General features: G+C 39.5%; 1 protein-coding gene across 1 annotated transcript in view; it reads right to left on the reverse strand.

Annotated features, from left to right (window-relative positions):
• Positions 1 to 4,139: 4,139 nt before the first annotated feature.
• The window catches only part of LOC120538624 (tripartite motif-containing protein 16-like), a 31,411-nt gene continuing 12,578 nt past the window's right edge, over positions 4,140 to 22,972 (reverse strand). Inside the window, exons 5-6 of the mRNA XM_039768011.1 lie at positions 14,528 to 14,590; positions 4,140 to 4,730 (exon numbers count right to left, since the gene is read on the reverse strand). Coding sequence (XP_039623945.1) covers positions 4,183 to 4,730; positions 14,528 to 14,590 — 611 coding nt within the window. The 3' untranslated portion in view covers positions 4,140 to 4,182. The remainder of the gene's footprint in view (positions 4,731 to 14,527; positions 14,591 to 22,972) is intronic.

Consider the following 22,972-nt stretch of genomic DNA (forward strand, 5'->3'; position numbering starts at 1 on the left):
TTAACAGCTGTGTGGTTGAAAAAGACTAGCCACTCTCCTCTGGCCACTTAAGTGGACAAGGGGTAAACTTCTGCTCACTAGGATGATTTTTCTTCTAATTGCTGAACTCTCCATGATAAGTGCATGAAGATTCCAGGAGGGCAACAGTTTCAGCTGTAGCCAACACATCTGGCACTGACTGTCTTACCATCATTAATGATGCTTTGAACATGCACCTTGCCAATTCTAAAATTTGGTCAATGGCAAACCTCTTGAACATGTCTTCATGCTTTATGTACCTAGTTGCTGATTGGTTGCTAGGAGTACTCTGCTATTTGCAATAGCATGCTTATATATGTAATAAGGTGGCCAATGAGTGTCTTTTATGAAGACAATGTCACAGATAATAAAGAACATTAATATTTACAAATAAACCACATATCCTAACAATCATTCTGAAGATGACCAAGGACAACAGCAATTTTTAAAATTCACCTTTAGAAAATTAATTCAAAGTTATGTTTTAGGTCCCATGCTGATTCAGATTCATGTTTCGGTTGTTTTTACACAGAAATTGTTTGTAGGATACATAAACTGCAATTTCATGATGTCATTTGTAATCTCTTGATTGTAGCCACAATGAAACAGCAAAATAAAATATAGGCCCACAAGACTGCAAAATGCAAAAAGTGTTCTGTAAGATGTAACTATTAAGCCAGGGTTAAAATTGCAGTTTTTATGAGCATCAATAGGAAAAATAAAATCACAGATTATGGATGGAGTATCATCAAACATCTCAAATTTACCAGCAGATGAATGCTGTGCCACTCTGCTTTTCAAGCTAGTGCATTCCTAGTACATTTAAAAAAGTAATTTTCATATTTACGTCCTCTTCTAAATCTTACACTGCTGCTTCAGTGTACCTTTGCTTAGGCAACAATGCAGAGCGAGAAGGAATGAGTCATTGACAAAGTGCTGGCCCAGAAAAATAGACATGTTGTGCAGCCATTGTGTAAGTAAAAGGACAGTTAAATACTGGGTAAACAGTTGACAAGATTAAAACCCATATTATAAAACAGAAAAGGTTGCCACAAAGTTAAGAGGTGGACACTAACTAACTTCAGGAAAGGGAAAGATAGTCCAGGCTCTCTAACTTAAACAGGATGTTTTTAGGGCCGAGTGTTGTCATGAAGGTTAATTTGAGTAATGGAAAAAAGTTCATAGATATATCAGAAGCTGCAAGAGTACATGTTAGGGTAACAAAGAAGAAAGAAAAAAGAAAGAAACAGAGAAAGGAATTTAAGATTTCTGTTAGATGGGCTCTCGCACAAGATTCTACACCAAGCAGAGAAAAAAACTAGGGACTGAGTTTGAATACTAAGAGACTGGTGTGTTGTTAACTCCCTTCATATCTCTCTATATGTAAGAGTCTTGATTACAGTTTTTACTCAATATCCATGCACCTTGACAGCGAAGGAGACGTTCTATTTTAATTGTATCTCTGGACTAGTATAACTGGAGCAGCCACAATGAGCTCTCAATATTGCTTTTAGTGTTGTTTTAATCAGCACAAAGACAGACTACAGCAATGCTAAAATGAATTACAACTCTCCATGAACATATTACATGATATTTTACATCTATGCACCTCAGGAGAAACAAGTACTGTAGAAGTAGTAGAAGGTCCAACACAAAACTGTACAAACTGAAAAATGACAGACAGAAAAGCATTAGGAAAGACATGAACACACTAAAAAAAGGTGAAGTAAGGGTTAGGGTTAGGGTTAAATAAATTAACATTTATCTATAATTTATACAAATGATTTCAGCTTCTGGGGGAGTAACACATATTTTAAAGGTGGTATTATTATACAAGATTTATGGTTTACTGTCAAGTTTTGTCCCAAACCATATCACTAGTCACTCCTTCCTCCATCCTGCCCTGCCTCTTACCAAACACTCTCTGTATGTAGCTAGGTAACACTTGTTATGAGGTTAAATAAATGAAATGGCAAGACGCCCTCTGGACCTTTAGCATTCACAAAACCATTAAGGGTAAGTGTTCTTTTGTTTTACAAATTTTAGTTACTGCTTGTCTTTTCTGTTACAGCTTTACATGTTATGACTGGTGTGCAATAGTTTGTGATGATGACATCCACAAGCAACGACGACATCATCAAAATGTAAACACATTGAAAGTACAATAAAATATGAAGGCAAATTTAGAATTGCACATACCATTCACATCATGCCAGATCTTAACAGATTTAGGTAGTGGTGCTAATGCATAGTCCTGTAAACGATGAATGAAACATGGATTCTCATTCTTTTCTTTCATTTCAAGCAAAAAAAAAAATAACACATTGAATCACTCTAAATGGGCAGATGTTGGAATTTAATAATTACTTTATTTTGAAATTTCATCCTGAAGTACAGAAAAAACTATTACTTAGAAATTGTAGCCTAAAATAATCATACTCATGATGTATCCTGTAGATTGATAGTTTCTCTGCTAGAAACTGAGGCTTAGCAGAGTCTTGGGTGCTATCAAAGGTTATTTGTTCTGCACTGCTATGTTTTGAATAACAAGCTTTTACTTCATTTCATTTTGTATAATTGGTTAATTGTCCTCATCGTCTTTAAGAAGAACAACAGAGCAATTTTGTTGTTGACAAATAGATATGGAAGGTTTAATTAGGTCCTCAGAGGTCGAATGTTTTTCATTAACCACATAATGGAAAATGGGAAGGATGCTACTGTGAGAGAGCCTGTCAAAGGGCAAAGGATAAAACTGCAGTAGAGCTACTTGGAAAACTGCACACGTCCCCCAAATATATATATATAACTTTAAACAAATATTGTTACAGATATAAAACTGTTATTGAAAGATGTTTTCTTTATTAATGTAGAATTGGGAGTTATGATTGAGAAAGTGAATGAAGACTTATCCTTGACTAAGCTGTCATTTCACCTTGGTATTTGTCTCCAGTCAGCAGTAGGTGTGGCACTCGGCCCTACTTGCAAATATATATGGCTCAAAATATTTAAATCATTAAAGAAACATGCAATAAGGAACAATAATACAAAAGGAAAAAAGCTATGGCAATAAAACAAAGCTGAAAAAATGAACAGGTCTGGGAAAGCCCACTTGATTTGTAATGACTCTCAAGGAAGTAAACTGTTTCATTATGGTAAGCACATCTGAGATAATAACAATATGTGGATACTTGTCTGCATAAATATTTATTTGGTTCTTGCTGTAATATGTTCCTGAATTATTGCAATGGCAATAAAGGGAATTAGGGAAGATTAATTTAGCAGCAGCTACATTTTCTTAGAAATTCCTATTAAGGTGGAAACAATCAGTCACAGAGCTACAGATTTCAGTACTTAGCTAATGTCGTTTTGCCAATGGATAAGTAGCAACACAGCATTTGGAGGACAAGGGACATTACAATAAGGATCCTTTTTGAAGTGTAAAATTTCTTCTTCTCAAAATTCATTAACATCAATTTGAAAAGTGTGTATGAGAAAGAAAAAATTTAAGTTGAAGCAGTAGAGGAGGCATAGGTATTTGGGAACAGGTAGGTCTAAAACAGGTAAATAAGGAATGATTTATTTATTTTTCACCAACAGTTAGGGCTTCTTTTGCATTTGGCCTATATGAGGTTCCAATGACATTCCAGATTATATTATTATTATTATTATTATGGTTGTTAATGTATATTTAGATGATTTTTATCTAACAACACTCAAGATCAAGACATGTTACACATTTGTTTTAATTAGAGCACAGACTGCTCCACGGTACACAGAGAGGCAAAAGCAAAAACTTCACTCAGTAGTTTAGAGTCCAGTGTCCAAGCCATTGTACCACACTGCCTACGTGTACCATGCCCAATGAACATAAAATCTTTTCAGCAATACAGAATGTGTAAACTTTCTGATCAAATATCACTTTGGTCCCCTGATTGAATTATCTAACAATGCACGCCTTTATATTAAGAGTACATGTTTAAATAATACTCAACAAGAGGTAAAAAATAAGACTTGTGAAGTGAATATGATTGAATACTATTAAAAAAGAAGTTTGACAGGGCCCAAATCTAGGAAGGAAAAAAGAAAGAAAGAAAGAAAGAGAAAGAAAGAAAAGCAAATTATTCAATCTCTACATCAGACTTGATTACACTAGACAGGGACAAGTCAGAACTGAGAAGACTGGTCTGGAGCACAGATTGTAACACTGGAATCAAGATAAGGGTGGAGTCCAAAACCAGGATATAGAGGTTCAGTAAAAGTAGCCATGAACCTGTGCAAAAGCATCATTGTGTCTGTGACACAATAAAATGACAGACAACCAGTTGGGCAGTCCAGGTATACCCCAATTCTGGAGAAGCAGGGAGCACTGATCTTTGTCTTGTTATTATTGTGCCAAGCAATGTAGCTTGAACTAGAGCAAAATAAACTCCATGATTTGTTATTCCATCCAAGAAGACAGGAAAGATCCCGTCCCTTCCTGTTGATTCCTTTATATGTGACACCTATCCATGCCCCACCTCTCCACTCCACTTCCCAGTAGCAGCGGGTTCCAGACAGGCCCTCAGCACAGAGAACTTGGAGCTTACAATCAAACCTGTCAGGGTGATCACTAAAGGACTGAGCCTCTTCCATCCATGTTGCTTTCTTATTACCTTCAGATAAAGAAATGCGTGTGTGTGCCGTGTTGGGGTCCAATGTAAGGTGACATGCATCTGAACAGAGAAAGAAGACAATCAGTCAATTGGCCCATTAGCATATGCATCATTCTCACATGATGCATTGGAAACTAATGACAAAACTATAACTTAAAAAGTTCTGCACGTCATACAGTACATTAGGAAAAAAATGCACTGTTTGTTAGGCTTGATGTAATTTTAGCAATTTTAAAACACTTGCCCCTGATTTGAACATTTTGACTCTGACTCACACTAAGAAGTGGTTTGAGACTGGATGACTAAGTTGAAAAACATTGAGACACTGTGTGTAAAAGCTGAGTTTTTTTTTACATTTGTGCAATTTTATTTATTACTAGGAAACAGCTTGTTTGCTGCCTAAAAGCAAATTAAGAGAATATTTTGGGCTAGATAAAATTGCAGATATAAAAATGCTGTGCCCAATTCTGTGACACTGTTTGACAAACTGAATGAGTTTGGTCTCAGTAAATAAGGCTATGAAAATATAGGTTATATTTTTTAAATTAACCATTCAGTGTGCTTAATGCAGAATTAAAATTCCATAAATCTGATAGTGACGGAAGACAGACAAGTACAAATTGAATGCTACTCCAATCTCTGACCCTTCTCCAATTAACTGAAAGCCTTAACTCATTTGTGTGAAAGTGCTAATGTTATTTTGATTGAAATCAATGATACTTCAACCTCTACTAAGTTCATGTTGAAGCTATTTGCACATCACCATCAATATACCAATAATTTTCAAATAGTTAATTTTGTTGATCCATCACAGGTATTCTTAGATTTGTAAAACCTAAAGCAAAAAGACACAATACTTGGCAACAATACACAAGAAGTGAATTCTCTTTCTAAAAGATTTTTCACTTGCCAAGGTGGGACACATGGCCAGTGGCTGGAGGAGATAGTGCTAGATCAGGGGTGCCCACACTTTTTTTGGCTTGCTAACTACTTTTAAAATGACCAGGTCAAAATGATCTACCTACATTAAAAATGATATTATATGTGTGTGTGTGTGTTTATATATATATATATATATATATATATATATACTGTATATATTGTGTCACGCACAAGCACATCGGGAGCAGTTGAAGGACCTGACACGCAGCGCGATGAGACCCGTCAGGGGACAAAGACAGCGTACTAACATCTCTCTCCCTTTCTTCTTCAGAAAAGACAAAGCGACGCCGCCATAACACCGCCTGAGTAAACAACAGTCTCCACTTTCGAGTTCCTTTCTTCCTTCTGGTCCCCCAAAGATGACGTCACACTCCCATCCACCATCACGTCTAGCAGCAGCCATCATGTTTAATTTCCAGTCCACCTCTTTATATTGTCCCTCCAAATCTGCCATCTTTGTCTTTGTTAACCTCTTGCAACTTTTGTTTGAGAAGACCACCTGTTTTTTTTTCCTTTTGTTACAGTATACAGGGCATAAAAACCCCAAACCTTGATGCGAGTATGTCCTTTATTTCACAGTGGCGTAGTCGGCAGGATAACAGTCCGAAAAGATGACCGAAGGACAAAACCTGAACACGGTCTGAAAACTCTGGCCAAAGAACTACAGGCACTGAAGGTACAGCATGCTACCACGAGGGCGGAGCTTACGGATGCACGAAGACGACTGGCCACGGCAGAAACAGTAAAGCCAGAGCCCGCTCGGCCGCCGCCTTCTCCTATTTTGCCTTTGTCCGAAGCAGACGACATCGAATCGTATTTAGCCATATTTGAGAGGACGGCCACCCGCAATCAGTTGCCGCGTGCGGAGTTGGCCGCTATTTTGGCCCCGTACTTGAAGGGTCCGGCACAGCCGGCCTATCACGACCTCCAGAGACAAGAGATTTTCAAGCACTATGGCGTAACCTCCGACCAGCACGCGAGGGAGTGGCGGCATTGGCAGTTCGACCCCAACGGGCCTCCTAGGGCATAGGCATTTGAATTTTGGGGCAAAATCGGGCGCTGGCTACGGCCAGACGTGAATGACGCTCGACGAGTGGTTGAGCTGGTGGTGTGTGAGGCCTTTTTATACGCCATGCCGGAGTATCTCGCCCAGCAGGTCCGGAGATATCCTTTTTCGAATATGGACAGCCTTCTGCAGGTACTCGCGCGCCAGCTGGCGGTGAACCGACTCGTGGAGGCTCCTGCTAAACCACACAACAGAGCCCCCTTGCCGCGCTGTTTCAAATGTGGTGAGGTGGGGCATATCGTCGGCTCGTGGACTGCAGCTGGATGCGGGGTGACAGGTATTGTGCTCTGTCGAATCCCTTGGCGGTAAAAAACACGGGAGTGGTGTTAATTAATGGGCACTCGGTGGTTGCATTGTTTGATTCTGGGAGTAACATCACCATTGTTGCTCGCCGTTATGTTCTGCCGCGAGAGTGGGCTGCCCCCAATACGAAAGTAACTTGTATACATGGGAAGACCAAGTCATATAGGTCTGCATATTGCTACATAACCTGGAAAGGGGAACCTAAAAAAATATTTGTCGCTGTGTTCCTCGAACCCCCCTTTCCGGTTATACTAGGACATGACTGGTCGGAAAGGAAATGCGGTTGAGCCGCCACCACTCCGGAAGACAGGTTGGGTCTGATCATGGAGGGACAGGGTCCCCTCCCAGCTGCTCCCACACTGTGTACATTCGGCGACTGTTGATGACGTAGGGGACTCGTCCTCACAGCCGGACCTCCTCCCGGACATGCAAGCTGAGGAGGAGCCAGCAGAGGAAGACATGGGCCCCGATTTCCTAGCCGGCGTAGAGTATCAGTTCCGCTCCATGCCAGCTTTATTTAAAAGAGAACAGTAGAATGATGATTCCCTGATGTTCGCCCGGAATGCGATCGTATCCACAAACAATGTATTGTTAGCTGATTCCACACCACCGGGACCCCACTTTGTCTTAGAAAACGAATTGTTGTATCAAGTAGCGGAAAAGGAAGGTGAGGTTTGGAAGTTGTTGCTAGTCCCGCGGACCTACCGGCGGCAAGGGTGAACTAACACATGCCCACCTCCTAGGCGCCCATCTCGGGGCCGAGAAAACACTGGAGAGAATTAAACTCCGATTTTATTGGCCTGGGATTAACGAGGAGGTCAGGCGCTTCTGTCAGTCTTGCCCAGTCTGCCAGTGGCGCCAGATTCCCAGAAGGGACCGTGCTCCTCTCATCCCTATCCCCCTTATCAACGTGCCATTTGAAAGGCTCGGGATCGATCTAGTAGGACCCCTGGAACCTTCAAACCGACGTCCATAAATACATCTTAGTCATGGTTGATTATGCCACTCGATACCCTGAAGCAGTTCCCCTGCGCACTGCCAATTCGGAATACATCACACGGGAACTAGTAGCCCTCTTTGCCCGGGTGGGTATTCCTAAAGAAGTCCTCATGGATCAAGGAACCCCCTTCACTTCGTATACGTTCAGGGAGGTGGCCAAGTTGCTCCGCATTAAGCATCTCAAGACGTCTGTATACCACCCAAACAGACGGGCTGGTGGAACGTTTTAATCAGACCCTGAAGCAGATGCTTCGCAAGGTAGTCAGCGCGGACGGTCGGAACTGGGACCAACTTTTACCCCTAGTGCTGTTCGCTTACCGGGAGGTGCCTCAAGCCTCCACTGGGTTTTCCCCTTTTGAGCTGCTGTATGGGCGCCAACCCCGGGATTGTTTGAATGTATTAAAAGAAGGCTGGGAAGGAGAGGTGCTTCCCTCCGTTAGTATTCTAGAACATATCGGACAGTTACGCGATAGGCTAGAAAAAATCAGACCCATACTAAAAGAACACATGTCTAAGGCTCAAGCAGCGCAGCGAAAAGAGATCCTTTTCTCCTCCAGACTGATGCTTTGGACACAGGTCTCGGCGCCGTGTTGAGCCAGAGCATCGATGGTGTCGAACATCCCGTCATGTACCTGAGCTGGAAACTGCTGGACCGGGAGACCAGATTTGCGGCGATCGAGCGGGAAGCCTTGGCCATTAAGTGGGCAGTAACATATCTGAGGTATTATCTCCTGGGTTGGGAATTCACCTTGGCAACAGACCATGCCGCTTTACAGTGGATGGCCCTACATCGGGAGTCGAATCCCCGGGTCACGAGATGGTTTTTGGACTTACAGCCCTACAAATTTACTGTCACTTATCGTCGAGGTGGCCTGCAGGCCAATGCTGATGCTCTCTCCAGGGTCCACGACCTCACGGTTCGGTCTGCCCGTCCCGATGGGTCTGGGCTGAGGGGGTCATGTCACGCATGAGCGCATCGGGAGCAGTTGAAGGACCTAACGCGCAGCGTGATGAGATCCATCAGGGCACGAAAACAGTGTACTAACCTCTCTCTCCCTTTCTTCCTCAGAAAAGACAAAGCGACGCTGCCATAACACCACCTGGAGTAAACGACAGTCTCCAATTCTGGGGTCCTTTCTTCCCTCTGGTCCCCCAAAGATGACGTCACACTCCCATCCACCATCACGTCTACCCAGCCGCCATCACGTTTAATTTCCGGTCCACCCCTTAATATTGTCCCTCCAAATCCGCCATCTTTGTCTTTGTTAACCTCTTGCAACTTTTGTTTGAGAAGAAGACCTGTTTTTTTCCTTTTGTTACAGTCTATGGGGCGTAAAAACCCCAAACCTTGATGCGAGTTTGTCCTTTATTTCACAATCTATACTAATAAAAGGCAAAGCCCTCACTGACTGACTGACTGACTGACTGACTGACTGAATCATCACTAATTCTGAAATTTAGCAGGCTTATTCCTTACAGCTTACTTACAAAAGTTAAGCAGGTTTCATTTCGAAATTCTACACGTAACGGTCATAACGGTCGACAACGTCCGACATGTTGAACTTTCTTATTTATGGTCCCATCTTCACGAAATTTGGTAGGCAGCTTCCCTGCGATAAACGAAACTGATGTACTACTTATTTCGGTGGTGTGACGCCACTGTCGGCCGCCATATTGAACTTTCCAACATCACTGATTCCCCAACTTCCCGTGTAGATAGAAGGCTGAAATTTGGCAGGCTCATTCCTTATAGCTTACTTACAAAAGTTAAGCAGGTTTCATTTCGGAATTCTGCGCATAATGGTCAAAGCAGGTTTCATTTCAAAATTCTATGCATAACGGTCATAACAGTCGACAATGTTCGCCATGTTGAACTTTCTTCTTTATGACCCCATCTTCACGAAATTTGGTAGGCGGCTTCCCTGTGCCAACCGAAACCGATGTATGTACTTATTTTGGTGGTATGATGCCACTGCCGGCCGCCATATTGAACTTTCCAACGTCACTAATTATCCAACTTTCTGTGTAGGTAGAAGGCTGAATTTAGGCAGGCTCATTCCTTACAGCTTACTTACAAAGGTTAAGCAGGTTTCATTTTGAAATTCTATGCGTCACGGTCATAACGGTCGACAACGTCCGCCATGTTGAACTTTCTTTTTTATGGCCCCATCTTCACGAAATTTGGTAGTCGGCTTCACTGTGCTAACCGAAACCGATGTACATACTTATTTTGGTGGTATGACGCCACTGTCGGCCACCATATTGAACTTTCCAACAGTCTTTAGTTACTTATGGGCCCATCTTCAAGAAATTTGGTACGCGGGTTCCCAACGCTAACTGAATCCTACTTACGTACAGTGGTGTGAAAAACTATTTGCCCCATTCCTGATTTCTTATTCTTTTGCATGTTTGTCACACAAAATGTTTCTGATCATCAAACACATTTAACCATTAGTCAAATATAACACAAGTAAACACAAAATGCAGTTTTTAAATGATGGTTTTTATTATTTAGGGAGAAAAAATCCAAACCTACATGGCCCTGTGTGAAAAAGTAATTGCCCCCTTGTTAAAAATAACCTAACTGTGGTGTATCACACCTGAGTTCAATTTCCGTAGCCACCCCAGGCCTGATTACTGCCACACCTGTTTCAATCAAGAAATCACTTAAATAGGAGCTGCCTGACACAGAGAAGTAGACCAAAAGCACCTCAAAAGCTAGACATCATGCCAAGATCCAAAGAAATTCAGGAACAAATGAGAACAGAAGTAATTGAGATCTATCAGTCTGGTAAAGGTTATAAAGCCATTTCTAAAGCTTTGGGACTCCAGCTAACCACAGTGAGAGCCATTATCCACAAATGGCAAAAACATGGAACAGTGGTGAACCTTCCCAGGAGTGGCCGCCGACCAAAATTACCCCAAGAGCGCAGAGACGACTCATCCGAGAGGTCACAAAAGACCCCAGGACAACATCTAAAGAACTGCAGGCCTCACTTGCCTCAATTAAGGTCAGTGTTCACGACTCCACCATAAGAAAGAGACTGGGCAAAAATGGCCTGCATGGCAGATTTCCAAGACGCAAACCACTGTTAAGCAAAAGAACATTAGGGCTTGTCTCAGTTTTGCTAAGAAACATCTCAATGATTGCCAAGACTTTTGGGAAAATACCTTGTGGACTGATGAGACAAAAGTTGAACTTTTGGAAGGCAAATGTCCCGTTACATCTGGCGTAAAAGGAACACAGCATTTCAGAAAAAGAACACCATACCAACAGTAAAATATGGTGGTGGTAGTGTGATGGTCTGGGGTTGTTTTGCTGCTTCAGGACCTGGAAGGCTTGCTGTGATAGATGGAACCATGAATTCTACTGTCTACCAAAAATCCTGAAGGAGAATGTCCGGCCATCTGTTCGTCAACTCAAGCTGAAGCGATCTTGGGTGCTGCAACAGGACAATGACCCAAAACACACCAGCAAATCCACCTCTGAATGGCTGAAGAAAAACAAAATGAAGACTTTGGAGTGGCCTAGTCAAAGTCCTGACCTGAATCCAATTGAGATGCTATGGCATGACCTTAAAAAGGCGGTTCATGCTAGAAAACCCTCAAATAAAGCTGAATTACAACAATTCTGCAAAGATGAGTGGGCCAAAATTCCTCCAGAGCGTTTTAAAAGACCCATTGCAAGTTATCGCAAACGCTTGATTGCAGTTATTGCTGCTAAGGGTGGCCCAACCAGTTATTAGGTTCAGGGGCAATTACTTTTCACACAGGGCCATGTAGGTTTGGATTTTTTTCTCCTAAATAATAAAACCATCATTTAAAACTGCATTTTGTGTTTACTTGTGTTATATTTGACTAATGGTTAAATGTGTCTGATGATCAGAAACATTTTGTGCGACAAACATGCAAAAGAATAGGGGGCAAATAGTTTTTCACACCACTGTACATATATACGTCTATAGCCTGCAGCTCGGTCACCATGTGAGGCGGCGTTGGGTCCCCCATCCCAACGCCTCCACGTTGTTGCCTGCCTGCCTATATAAGACCGTCCGTCGCTCCGGTCTCTACATTCCCTTCCTTGCTTTGCAATGGGATTCACGTCTCCCTGCTGATAACTACAGCCTTTTTATTTAATCCACAGCTTCTCCGCTGTTTTACTGTTCGTTTATTATGATTATAGTTATTGTGTAGGTATTTTAGACTTACTTTACATTGTTCAGGTACCCATTTCCTTTATCATTCCAACCGCACCCCCATTAACATATCTATCAAGGTGATCACCATCGATCAAAGAACTGTCACTTACCGAGTGGTTTCCATGCCCGGAGATGGCACCTACCTTTTCCATTCTCTTTGTTACATATTGCACGGCCATATCAGGCTCACTCTTGATATCCAGAGGAACATTGTGTCTTATGTATTGAATGACTGGGACAGGTTCAAGGTGTGGACTGATGACAGTACAGGAGATAATTATACTACACAGGAGCACTATAAGAATGAAATGCTTAAGCCCTTCACCTATGGCCCTGCATGTGAGTTGATGGCTGACGCTAAATTGTTCGATTGTTGCTTTCAAGTGTACCGAAATGGCCAAATATTTTACACCTTTCGACAACCGCCAATGCCTCTTAAACATCATTCACAGATGACGATTTCAGTACTGGACACTTTGATGTTTATGAATGTTTAAACTCTCAAAAGCTGGATGCAAAGTTATTGATGAAACCGGTTGTATGCTTACAATGCTTGGCAGATGCTGAATGTGACTTCAAGACAAGTGCTGCAAAACTGTCGTAATTGAAACAAACCATGAAACTCAAACTGATTATGAGAGCAGCAATCCAAGCTGTGAGATTTGAAACAAGATTACTGTTCACATGGCCAACTGTATGTTGCATGCTCAAGAGTAAGCTCAGCGCACAGCTTGGTCATATTACAACCGGAGGTCCGAACTGACAATGTATAGTACAATAATAGTATAGACAGTATAGACAATAATTCTTGGTATATTTTCCCTCAGTTTGAAAAGGTTTCATTTTCTTCTTAATAAAAATTTTAAGGCAGTACTTCCCGCTAAGCTGCTGGTATTTTGCTAGTGTATATATATATATATATATATATATATATATATATATACTGAGTATCAGAGGTAGGTAGTAACGAATTACATTTACTTGAGTAACTTTTTTAAAAAATTGTACTTCTAAGAGTAGTTTAACCGCAGCATACTTTTTACTTTTACTTCAGTACATTTGTGAAGAAGAAAAACAATTCTTACTCCGCTACATTGGGCAACATTCGAAACGTTACTTTTTTGTCCATTAGATAAAGTCTGACAGACAATTTTCAATCTGCTCTGTGTAGCATATGCTGTCAAGTTGCACACACACCTTCCATTGCGTATCCAGCTCTGACACAAGGTTTTGTATGTTCTCCAAATCAAGGCGCTGCAGCTTTGAGAACAGATGTTGCATTTTTCGTTTGAAAGCATTAACTGAGCTAAGCATATTGACCATGGTTTGCTCTTTTCCTTGCAGTTGCAAATTAAGCTCATTCAATATGTTGGTCAGATCAGAAAAAAAATGCCAAGTCTAGCGGCCATCGATCGTTATTAAGTTGCTTGTATTCTGCAAGGAGAAACTCCTTTTTCTCCGGCCAGGGGTCTTGAAATCTCAGCAGGAATTTCTCCCTAGCCATCTGCCTCAACGAAGGCATCTTTTATCACCTTCTTAGCACTTCTTATGCATAATGATCGAGTGACTCAACCGGAACGATGCTTCTGTTTGTCTGCCTTTGCTTTTGAATTCAGCTGAGTGAAAAATAACGGCTGTCCAATTAACTGCGATTTTAGTTCCCTCTTCTTTTTCTTTCTCAGATCATTTTTTGAAAGAAAGTCAGTTTTGTAGTTTTTATGAACAGCTCGAAAGTGCCTTTCCACATTTTCCTTCTTTGAAATAGCAATGATAGATTGACAGATCAGACAAACACACTTCGATTGTGACATTGTGAGAGAGAAAAAATCCTCTTCCCACATCCAGCCCATAACCAACAAATTTTTTTTTAAATCCCCTCTTTAGTCGATATAAATTAGAATGCTAACTAGATCACTTAGATAGCCAGAGTTTTGCAGTAGTTTGCGTGTTTAATTGTGCATGCGGGATGACCAGTGTGTTAGAAGAAAAGAGATCTCAGACTGGCCGCTCTGTATGTCAATCAAGTGGCAAATGCCATAGGGAGGATATATGATAGACTAACATTAAAAAAAAAAAAAAATTTGAATGCAATGCGATCTACCTGCACTACCTTTCCGATCGGCCGGTCGATCGCGATCGACGTATTGGGCACCCCTGTGCTAGATACTGTGTTACACAGCCCACTTACATTCAGAAAATGTACAGAGAAGGTTGGAGTCCCCATAAGGGAAAAATTGTTATAAATCCATAATAACTATCTATTTTGGGGTGTCTACTCACTCTGAATTATTATAAAATTCAAATAAGAAAACACCTTCATTCTTATTGTAAAACAGACATTGTCTCACATTTTAAAAAGTCCTCTCTGCTCCTTGGCTCTGGTGATCTGAGCATGGAAACTATACCATCACCTGCAGAGGAAAGAAAACATAACTGCTGATAAAACAAATCATAGTGAACAGGACATCTTTAAGTTAACCCTTCCATATGGGTGGGCTTTATTGAACAGCCTCACAGGTTATTGACCGGAAAATAACAAGATTTAACTCTGTAAGTCATATTGAGTGCCATGTCATAAGGGGCACAATGATCTAAGGAGTGCTACTTGGATAGTCAAAGCAGAGTAATTAAAACAAACCAGTTCTTAACAATGGTCAATAGGCATCATAGAAAGAGAGATCAACTAGTTCAAACTGAGATACAGAATGAAATCACAACCCACTGCAATGATATCTACAATGAAATCTAAACGAAGTTAGTGAATCTTTTCAAGATATGGTGTTGGGCAGTAAATTAAAATTCAATTCACCTTGCTTTTGTATAGTGCTCATCACTGAGTACAGGCATAGAGTGCTGTGAAAAATTCACAAGATACAAACATAAATTTTACAAATTACTAATTACATAATAAGTATGATTTGCTCAAATAGACATGTGACCAGTGGACAGAGGAAAAGAAAAACTCCAGTCAGCAGCATCCCTGGAGAAAATGAACAAAAAAAAGTCAAAGACAAAGTCAGACACAGTCCTGGAGATTTAAACCAATTGGCCATGCATTCTCTCCTGGACATTCTACAGTAAGTACATCCTGTGCTGGGCCATCTAACCCAATGATAGAATCTTTCCATACGTTGATTCCAATGTTGTTGTCAACAACTAATTGATTGTTAAATCCAATGAATGTAAAATCACAATAGAATGAATAAAACACTAAAACCCATTCAAAATGGGTGGTGTCCATTTTCAAATTGAAAGTATAAAGCTCCACCCCTGCTTCACTAAAGACCACCAACCACGTTGGACCTCTTTGCTCCCCAACTTGCCTATACCTTGTAAGGACGTTTTAATTATTGCAGATCTGATTGTTTGCCATTTAAATTTTCTGCCATCTGACCACAAGACTTTTCTATTCTGCTGCCCTGGAGCCTGTGTGTTGAATATTGAAAGGAAAGCATCACCGATGATTGCGAAGCACATTTTGGAAATGTTGTTCTCCACACGGTTGTAAATGATATTCGTCACAGAAAGTCAGAGATATTGAAGATGGATTTCTCATTCCTTGTTCATGCCATTAAGGAGAGGACCCTGACTGTGAGGATCATCATCACGGGACCACTTCCAGTTAGGAGGAGAATGAAGAAGTGGTTAGCAGACTTCACTCCCAACAGGCTGAAGACTTTCTGTGAGAAGAACCACTTCGGCTTTGTAGATAACTGTGGTCTCTTCTGGGTGAGACCGTAGTTCTTTGGGTGGGTTGGCCTACACCCCAGTAGACTCGGAGCTCAGGTTATCTCCAAAAAAATCTCTAAGGTAATACAACACTCTTGACTGTTGAATAACATGTTTAATGATAAGACATGAATATGTATTAAATTATAATGAATGCATAAGGGTTTTATCTAAAGAAATACATTGCAGTAAACCTAGTATAATGAAATATAGATCTGCTGGAAAATAGAGGCAGGTGGTCTAGTGTAAATACAACCAATTTAATATTTATCTCTAGTTAACCTAAGGCTTCTGTAAAGCTGTGTGCTAACACAACCCTTAATATGGCTTCATTTAATAGTAGGGCTTTAACTAGTAAAATATCTTATGTAAAAGACTTTAGCATGGATAGAAAAATAGACTGTTTAATTCTATGTGAAACATGATTAAATGTAAATGGTGCTAGTGTACTTTTAGAAGCCGCTCCTCCAGATTATAATTTCTTTCTTTCTGGTTGCCAAAGGAAGAAGGGGGCGAGGGGGCGGCATCATAAATATTTTTTCTAGCCAGTTAAATTGTAATATTATCAGTTTTCGTAATTTCATATCTTTTGAGTATCTTGCTCAAGTTATTCAAGGTGTTTCACATTCTCGACTACCTGTACTTACCGTTTACCATCTGCTGAAATATAACGCAACCTTTACTGATAAATTTTCAAACTTATTAGCTATTATAATAACAGCTTATGATAGATTTGTAGTACTGGGCAATTGTAATTTTTATATAGGTGTTGAGGGTAATGCCAAGGCAAGAGAATTTATTAACTTTCTGATCATTTGATCTCAGCCAGCACATCACCCAGCCAATACATAAAAAAGGCCATATGCTGGATTTAGTTACATCAAAGGGACTTAACATTAACGTAACACAGATCTTGGAGATCCGTATATCATATCATTATTGTATTTTGTTTACACTAGCAGAATCTGTGACTAGAACCAAAGAGGTAATGTTATTTTGACACAACAGCTGCTGCCAGATTTTCTAATAAGATAAATAGTCCGCTTGAATTCACTGGCCTTTTCCAATGTGAGCAATGATGTAAATAATATGGTAGAGTATTTTAAATGCAAAGATATGGGTTGCACCCGAAAAGCATGTCAAGAAATTACTTACGGTCATAGTACCATGGAAAATTAAGACAGTCTTCCAACTTAAAAGAGAGTGCTATAAGGCAGAATGTCAATTGAGGAAGACTAAACTAATGGTCCATTATGAAATTCTAGACTCATATAACTAAATATAACTCATCACTTTATCTAGAGAGAATGTCTAAGTTTTCTAAAATTATTATTATTATTATTAATAATAATAAATTGTATTTATACTGCACTTTATATAAACAATCTCAAAGTGCTACAGAGTAAAATAAAGTAATAAAACAAAAAGACCTAAAAAAAATACTTCAATAATAAAATATATTTCTAAAAATTTAATAACAGTGCAGGAAATCTAACAGTCTTATTTTCAACCTTTGACCGTCTTTTAAACCAAGCTATATTAACACAGAAAGCATTACAGGCTAAAAAGTGAGGATTGTGCAGTTTATTTTAGTGAAAATTTATATTAGACTTGCTATAAAAAGCTGGCGTCAATGGAAATTTTGTTGGGCCTCAACACACTCAGTATTGTGAACTAAGATGCTTCACTAAAATTAGTTAGACCCCATTTCTAAAAGCTTCTTTAAAGAAATTTCTAATGTACTAATCAACAACATTCTTGACATAGCAAATTCTTCATTAGATTCTAGCATTTTCCCAGATTTTTTAAAAACTGCTGTAGTTAAACCTATGCACAAGACAAATAAAATTGATTGATCTATCTTTTACAGTTGTAGGCCAATCTCCAATTTGCCTTTTTTAGGCAAAATTCTAGAAAAGTAGCAGATAAGTGATTATTTGAATAAAAATGTTATCAGTATCTTTACATTGGCTGCCAGTATCCTTTAGAATCGATTTTAAAATATTTCTACTTGTATATAAAGATCTAAACAATCTTGCCCCTCCCTAAATTTGAGAATGCCTGTTTCCTTATGTACCAAATTACAATCTTAGATCTACAAATATTGATCTGCTCATTATTCCAAAATCAAAGCATAAAAGAACTGCTGAGGTAGCTTTCTGTTCTTGCACACATACAATTTGGAATAATTTACCAACAGAAATATGTCAGGCTAAATCTGTGGAACATTTCAAAAATGCACCCACACCTGCTCAAAGTGGTGGTCTATTCTGCAGTCACCAGGGAACTGGAGAAAATGAGAAGGATTTATAAAGCTTTATTAATAACTGTGCTAACTGTATCAACTGTGCCCAGTGGAGAGTGGGCTGGCCTAGGTCATTCTGACTTCTGTGATGCAGAAACTGATTACCATCGGACTTAATTATTTGATTAACTTGCTCCTGTCTTCCGACCGTGGCCCTCCAGAGGTTTATTTTTCTCCTACTGAACCAATCTTAGGGCATTTTTGTATTCTCCTCCTCCATGTCAGCTGGCCAACTTATCTAATTCTGGAATGAAGGACTCTACTTACTTCCTAAATTTACCAAAACTACTATGGACTTTTTTATTTGCTTTTGTATCTTTTCATTAGATTTATTAACATCAAGCAGTCTCTACTTAATGTATTGCTATATACACGTGCCTAATATTGTATTTTAAACAAGTGGCAGAGATAGAATGATATTTTTTACAGGTGCTTTCTGAAATAATAAAATAAAATAAAACTACTTTTGCTAAGTTCAAAACACAAACATTGTAACAGGAATATTTTTGTGAGAAATAAACAGAGTGTAAGGTCAAAACCAGGAAATAAAATTAAGGAGCACCAAAGTCCAAATTAGCAGATACAAAGCCAAATTCTACGTCTACACCATAATTCTAAGCTTCAAAACAATAAACTAGATGAAACTCAAAATATAAAAAAATGTTGAAAAATTTGGTCCTCAAAGTAGACTGAAAACAAAACAAAGTGAGAAAATGTCATAATTAGAAATAAGTCGTCTGCAAGCTAGCATATTTGGAGAGATCACGAGTGACCCAGAGATGAAAAATTTTGCTGAAATAAATCATTTAAAGAGAGGAACAAGTAATAACAAAGTTTAAGTTAATACATTCATTACTACTGAACAAAAACTAATCACTGAGGTGACAAAGTTACAGTAACAAACTGAGATCTAAAACAGACTTAATGTTACAGTTGCTACTATACTCGAGTCTCACATACCACATTCGTGAATGTTTTTCAGGAGACCTAAATAAATTACCCAGGTTTATTGTTCAGTGCCATCTACTGTATGTTAAGAAGATGTTGGAGTTGACCAAATAATCAAGAGATGATAACCAAGGAGCAAGGCAAGGAAATAGTCAGAGGAATATGAGGGTCAGAAAAAGGAAGATCAATGCCATTAAAACTTCACTTTTTTTAAAGGTCAAAAAAAAAATGAAAAGTTATGGAGAGGTTCAAAAAAGAAATAAAACTTGGCACTAAACTTTTAAAGATTCCGTTGCAGCGCGGACTATGACTAAGGAATTTTTAACAGAGTTTTATCCACTGAGGGACACTGAACATGCTGACCACTGCCACATTAGCCAAGATGATGATCATCACATGACCTACCCATAATGGCTTCACTGAAAAAAATTAAACAATACAACAAAATATAAAATGAATGAGTAGCAAAACCTCTTGATAAATTTATTTTAATAGCTTTATAATTTTTAAAATTCAAGAAAAAATCATAACAATATCAGCTTTTAAAAAGTCAAGCAAGTTATGTCACCACGTGTCACTTTCTAACCAACTCCCTTTAAATGAGTCGCCACATAACTGCAACAAGATGACAAAATGGTGTCACCTGGTAGAAGACAAAATAGCATTGCGATAAATATATATAAACAATTCTCAAACAAAAATATCAGAAAATAAAAATGTATTTGAATTCTCTGTTTTACAAAACCATAATTAAAACATATTAGAGATCTCTGAAAATTTTTAAACACAAAAAAATGTATACACATTACATTAACAAATGTAACAATGGTATTTGCATCACATGCCTGAAAATGGTAGTTCCCATGCTAACACATATAAATGTAACAATATTACTAAATGCTTAGAAAGGGGCATTTTCCTTTTAATGTGGATTTCTCCTGATTTATTAATCTGGCTCTCCTTGTGTTTTGACATCTAATGAATTCACAATATCAGATGACAAAGATGTTTTCTTCTGCTAAGGTCAGTCATCTGATACCACTATTTGAATTTGGATGTCATGTTTTCACTTAAGACTGATATCTGGAGATGGTAAATGCAACAAACTGAAAAACTTCCAGACATGCATTAAAAACAAAATAAAACAAAATTAAAGTCAAAGCAGTAGCTCTACATAAAAGGAGGGACAATAAAAGAGAGGGAATTCTGCAGAGCTAGCAGCCAGGTGACTGCACAGTGCATAAATACAACTGCAATGCATCTAGAAAGTATTCACAGCGCATCACTTTTTCCACATTTTGTTATGTTACAGCCATATTCCAAAATGGATTAAATTCATTTTTTTCCTCAGAATTCTACACACAACACCCCATAATGACAACATGAAAAAAGTTTACTTGAGGTTTTTGCAAATTTATTAAAAACTAGCAAAATACCAGCGCTTCTCAGTGGCGAAGTACTGCCTTCAAATTTTTATTAAGAAGAAAATTAAACCTTTTTAAACTAAGGGAAAATATACCAATAATTATTTGTTAAGGATCTCTTTGTATACCACATTGTGAGTTCGGCCCACCGGTTGTAATATGACCAAGCTGTGTGCTGAGCTTACTCTTGAGCATGCAACGTACAGTTTGCCATGTGAACAGTAATCTTGTTTCAAATCTCACAGCTTGGATTGCTGCTGTCATAATCGGTTTGAGTTTCATGGTTTGTTTCAATTACGACAGTATTTGTAGGACTTGTGTTGAAGAGACATTCGGCATCTGTCAAGCGCTGTAAGTATACAACCGGTTTCATTGATAACTTCACATCCAGCTTTTGAGAGTTTAAACATTCATAAACATCAAAAGTGTCCACTACTGAAATCATAACCTGTGAATCTAAGATGTTTAAGAGGCATTGGCGGCTGTCGAAAGGTGTAAAATATTTGGATATTTCGGTAGACTTGAAAGCGACAACCGAACAATTCAGAGGCAGCCATCAACTCACATGCAGAACCATAGGTGAAGGGCTTAAGCATTTCACTCTTCTAGTGCTCCTGTGTAGTATAATTATCTCCTGTACTGTCATCAGTCCACACCTTGAACCTGTCCCAGTCATTCAATACATAAGACACAATATTCCTCCAGATATCAAGAGTGAGCCTGATATGGCCGTGCAATATGTAACAAAGAGAATGGAAAAGATAGGTGCCATCTCCGGGCATGGAAACCACTCGGTAAGTGACAGTTCTTTGATCGATGGTGATCACCTCGATAGACATGTTAATGGGGCTACGGTTTGAATGATAAAGGAAATGTGTACCTGAACAATGTAAAGTAAGTCTAAAATACCTACACAATAACTATAATCGTAATGAATGAACAATAAAACGGTGGAGAAGCCGTGGATTAAATAAAAAGGCTGTAGTTATCAGCAGGGAGACGTGAATCCTGTGGTGAAGCAAGGAAGGGAATGTAGAGACTGGAGCAATGGACGGCTTTATATAGGCAGGCAGCTAACAATGTGGGAGGTGTTGGGATGGGGGACCCAACGCCGCCTCACACGGTGACCGAGCTGCAGGCTATGGACATATATATGTACGTAAGTAGAATTCAGTTAGCTTTGGGAACCCGCGTACCAAATTTCTTGAAGATGGGCCCATAAGTAACAAAGATCGTTGAAAAGTTCAATATGGCAGCCGACAGTGGCATCATACTACCAAAATAAGTACTTACATTGGTTTCGGTTAGCGCAGGGAAGCCGCCTACCAAATTTCGTGAAGATGGGGCCATAAATAAGAAAGTTCAACATAGCGAACGTTGTCAACCGTTATGACCGTTAAACGTAGAATTTTGAAATGAAACCTGCTTAACTTTTGTAAGTAAGCTGTAAGGAGTGAGCCTGCCAAATTTCAGCCTTCTACCTACACGGGAAGTTGGAGAATTAGTGACGTTGGAAAATTCAATATGGCGGCTGACAGTGGCGTCATACCATCGAAATAAGTACGTACATCGGTTTCCGTTAGCGCAGGGAAGCCGCCTATCAAATTTCGTGAAGATGAGGCCATAAATAAGAAAGTTCAACATGGCAGACGTTACCTACCGTTATCGACAGTTATGACCGTTACGTGTAGAATTTCGAAATGAAACCTGCTTAACTTTTGTAAGTAAGCTGTAAGGAATAAGCCTGCTAAATTTCAGCCTTCTACCTACACGGGAAGTTGGAGAATTAGTAGTGAGTAAGTGAGTGAGTGAGTGCTTTGCCTTTTATTAGTATAGATAAAAAAAACACGGAGAAATCACAGAGATGTTCAATCAGATTCAAGTCTGGGCTCTGGCTGTGCCACTCAAGGACATTCACAGAGTTGTCCTGAAGCCACTCCTTTGATATCTTGGCTGTGTGCTTAGGGTCATTGTCCTGCTGAAAGATGAACCGTCGCCCCAGTCTGAGGTCAAGAGTGCTCTGGAGCAGGTTTTCATCCAGGATGTCTCAGTAAATTGCTGCAGTCATCTTTCCCTTTATCCTGACTAGTCTCCCAGTTCCTGCCGCTGAAATACATCCCCACAGCATAATGCTGCTACCACCATGCTTCTCTGTAGGGATGGTATTGGCCTGGTGATGAGCAGTGCCTGGTTTCCTCCAAACGCAACACCTGGCATTCACACCAAAGAGTTCAATCTTTGTCTCATCTGACCAAAGAATTTTGTTTCTCATGGTCTGAGAGTCCTTCAGGTGCCTTTTGGCAAACTCTAGGCGGGCTGCCATGTGCCTTTTACTAAGGAGCGGCTTCCATCTGGCCACTCTACCATACAGGCCTGATTGGAGGATT

The sequence above is a fragment of the Polypterus senegalus genome, chromosome 11 (assembly GCF_016835505.1).
Source record: "Polypterus senegalus isolate Bchr_013 chromosome 11, ASM1683550v1, whole genome shotgun sequence".
In the NCBI taxonomy this organism is placed as follows: domain Eukaryota; kingdom Metazoa; phylum Chordata; class Cladistia; order Polypteriformes; family Polypteridae; genus Polypterus; species Polypterus senegalus.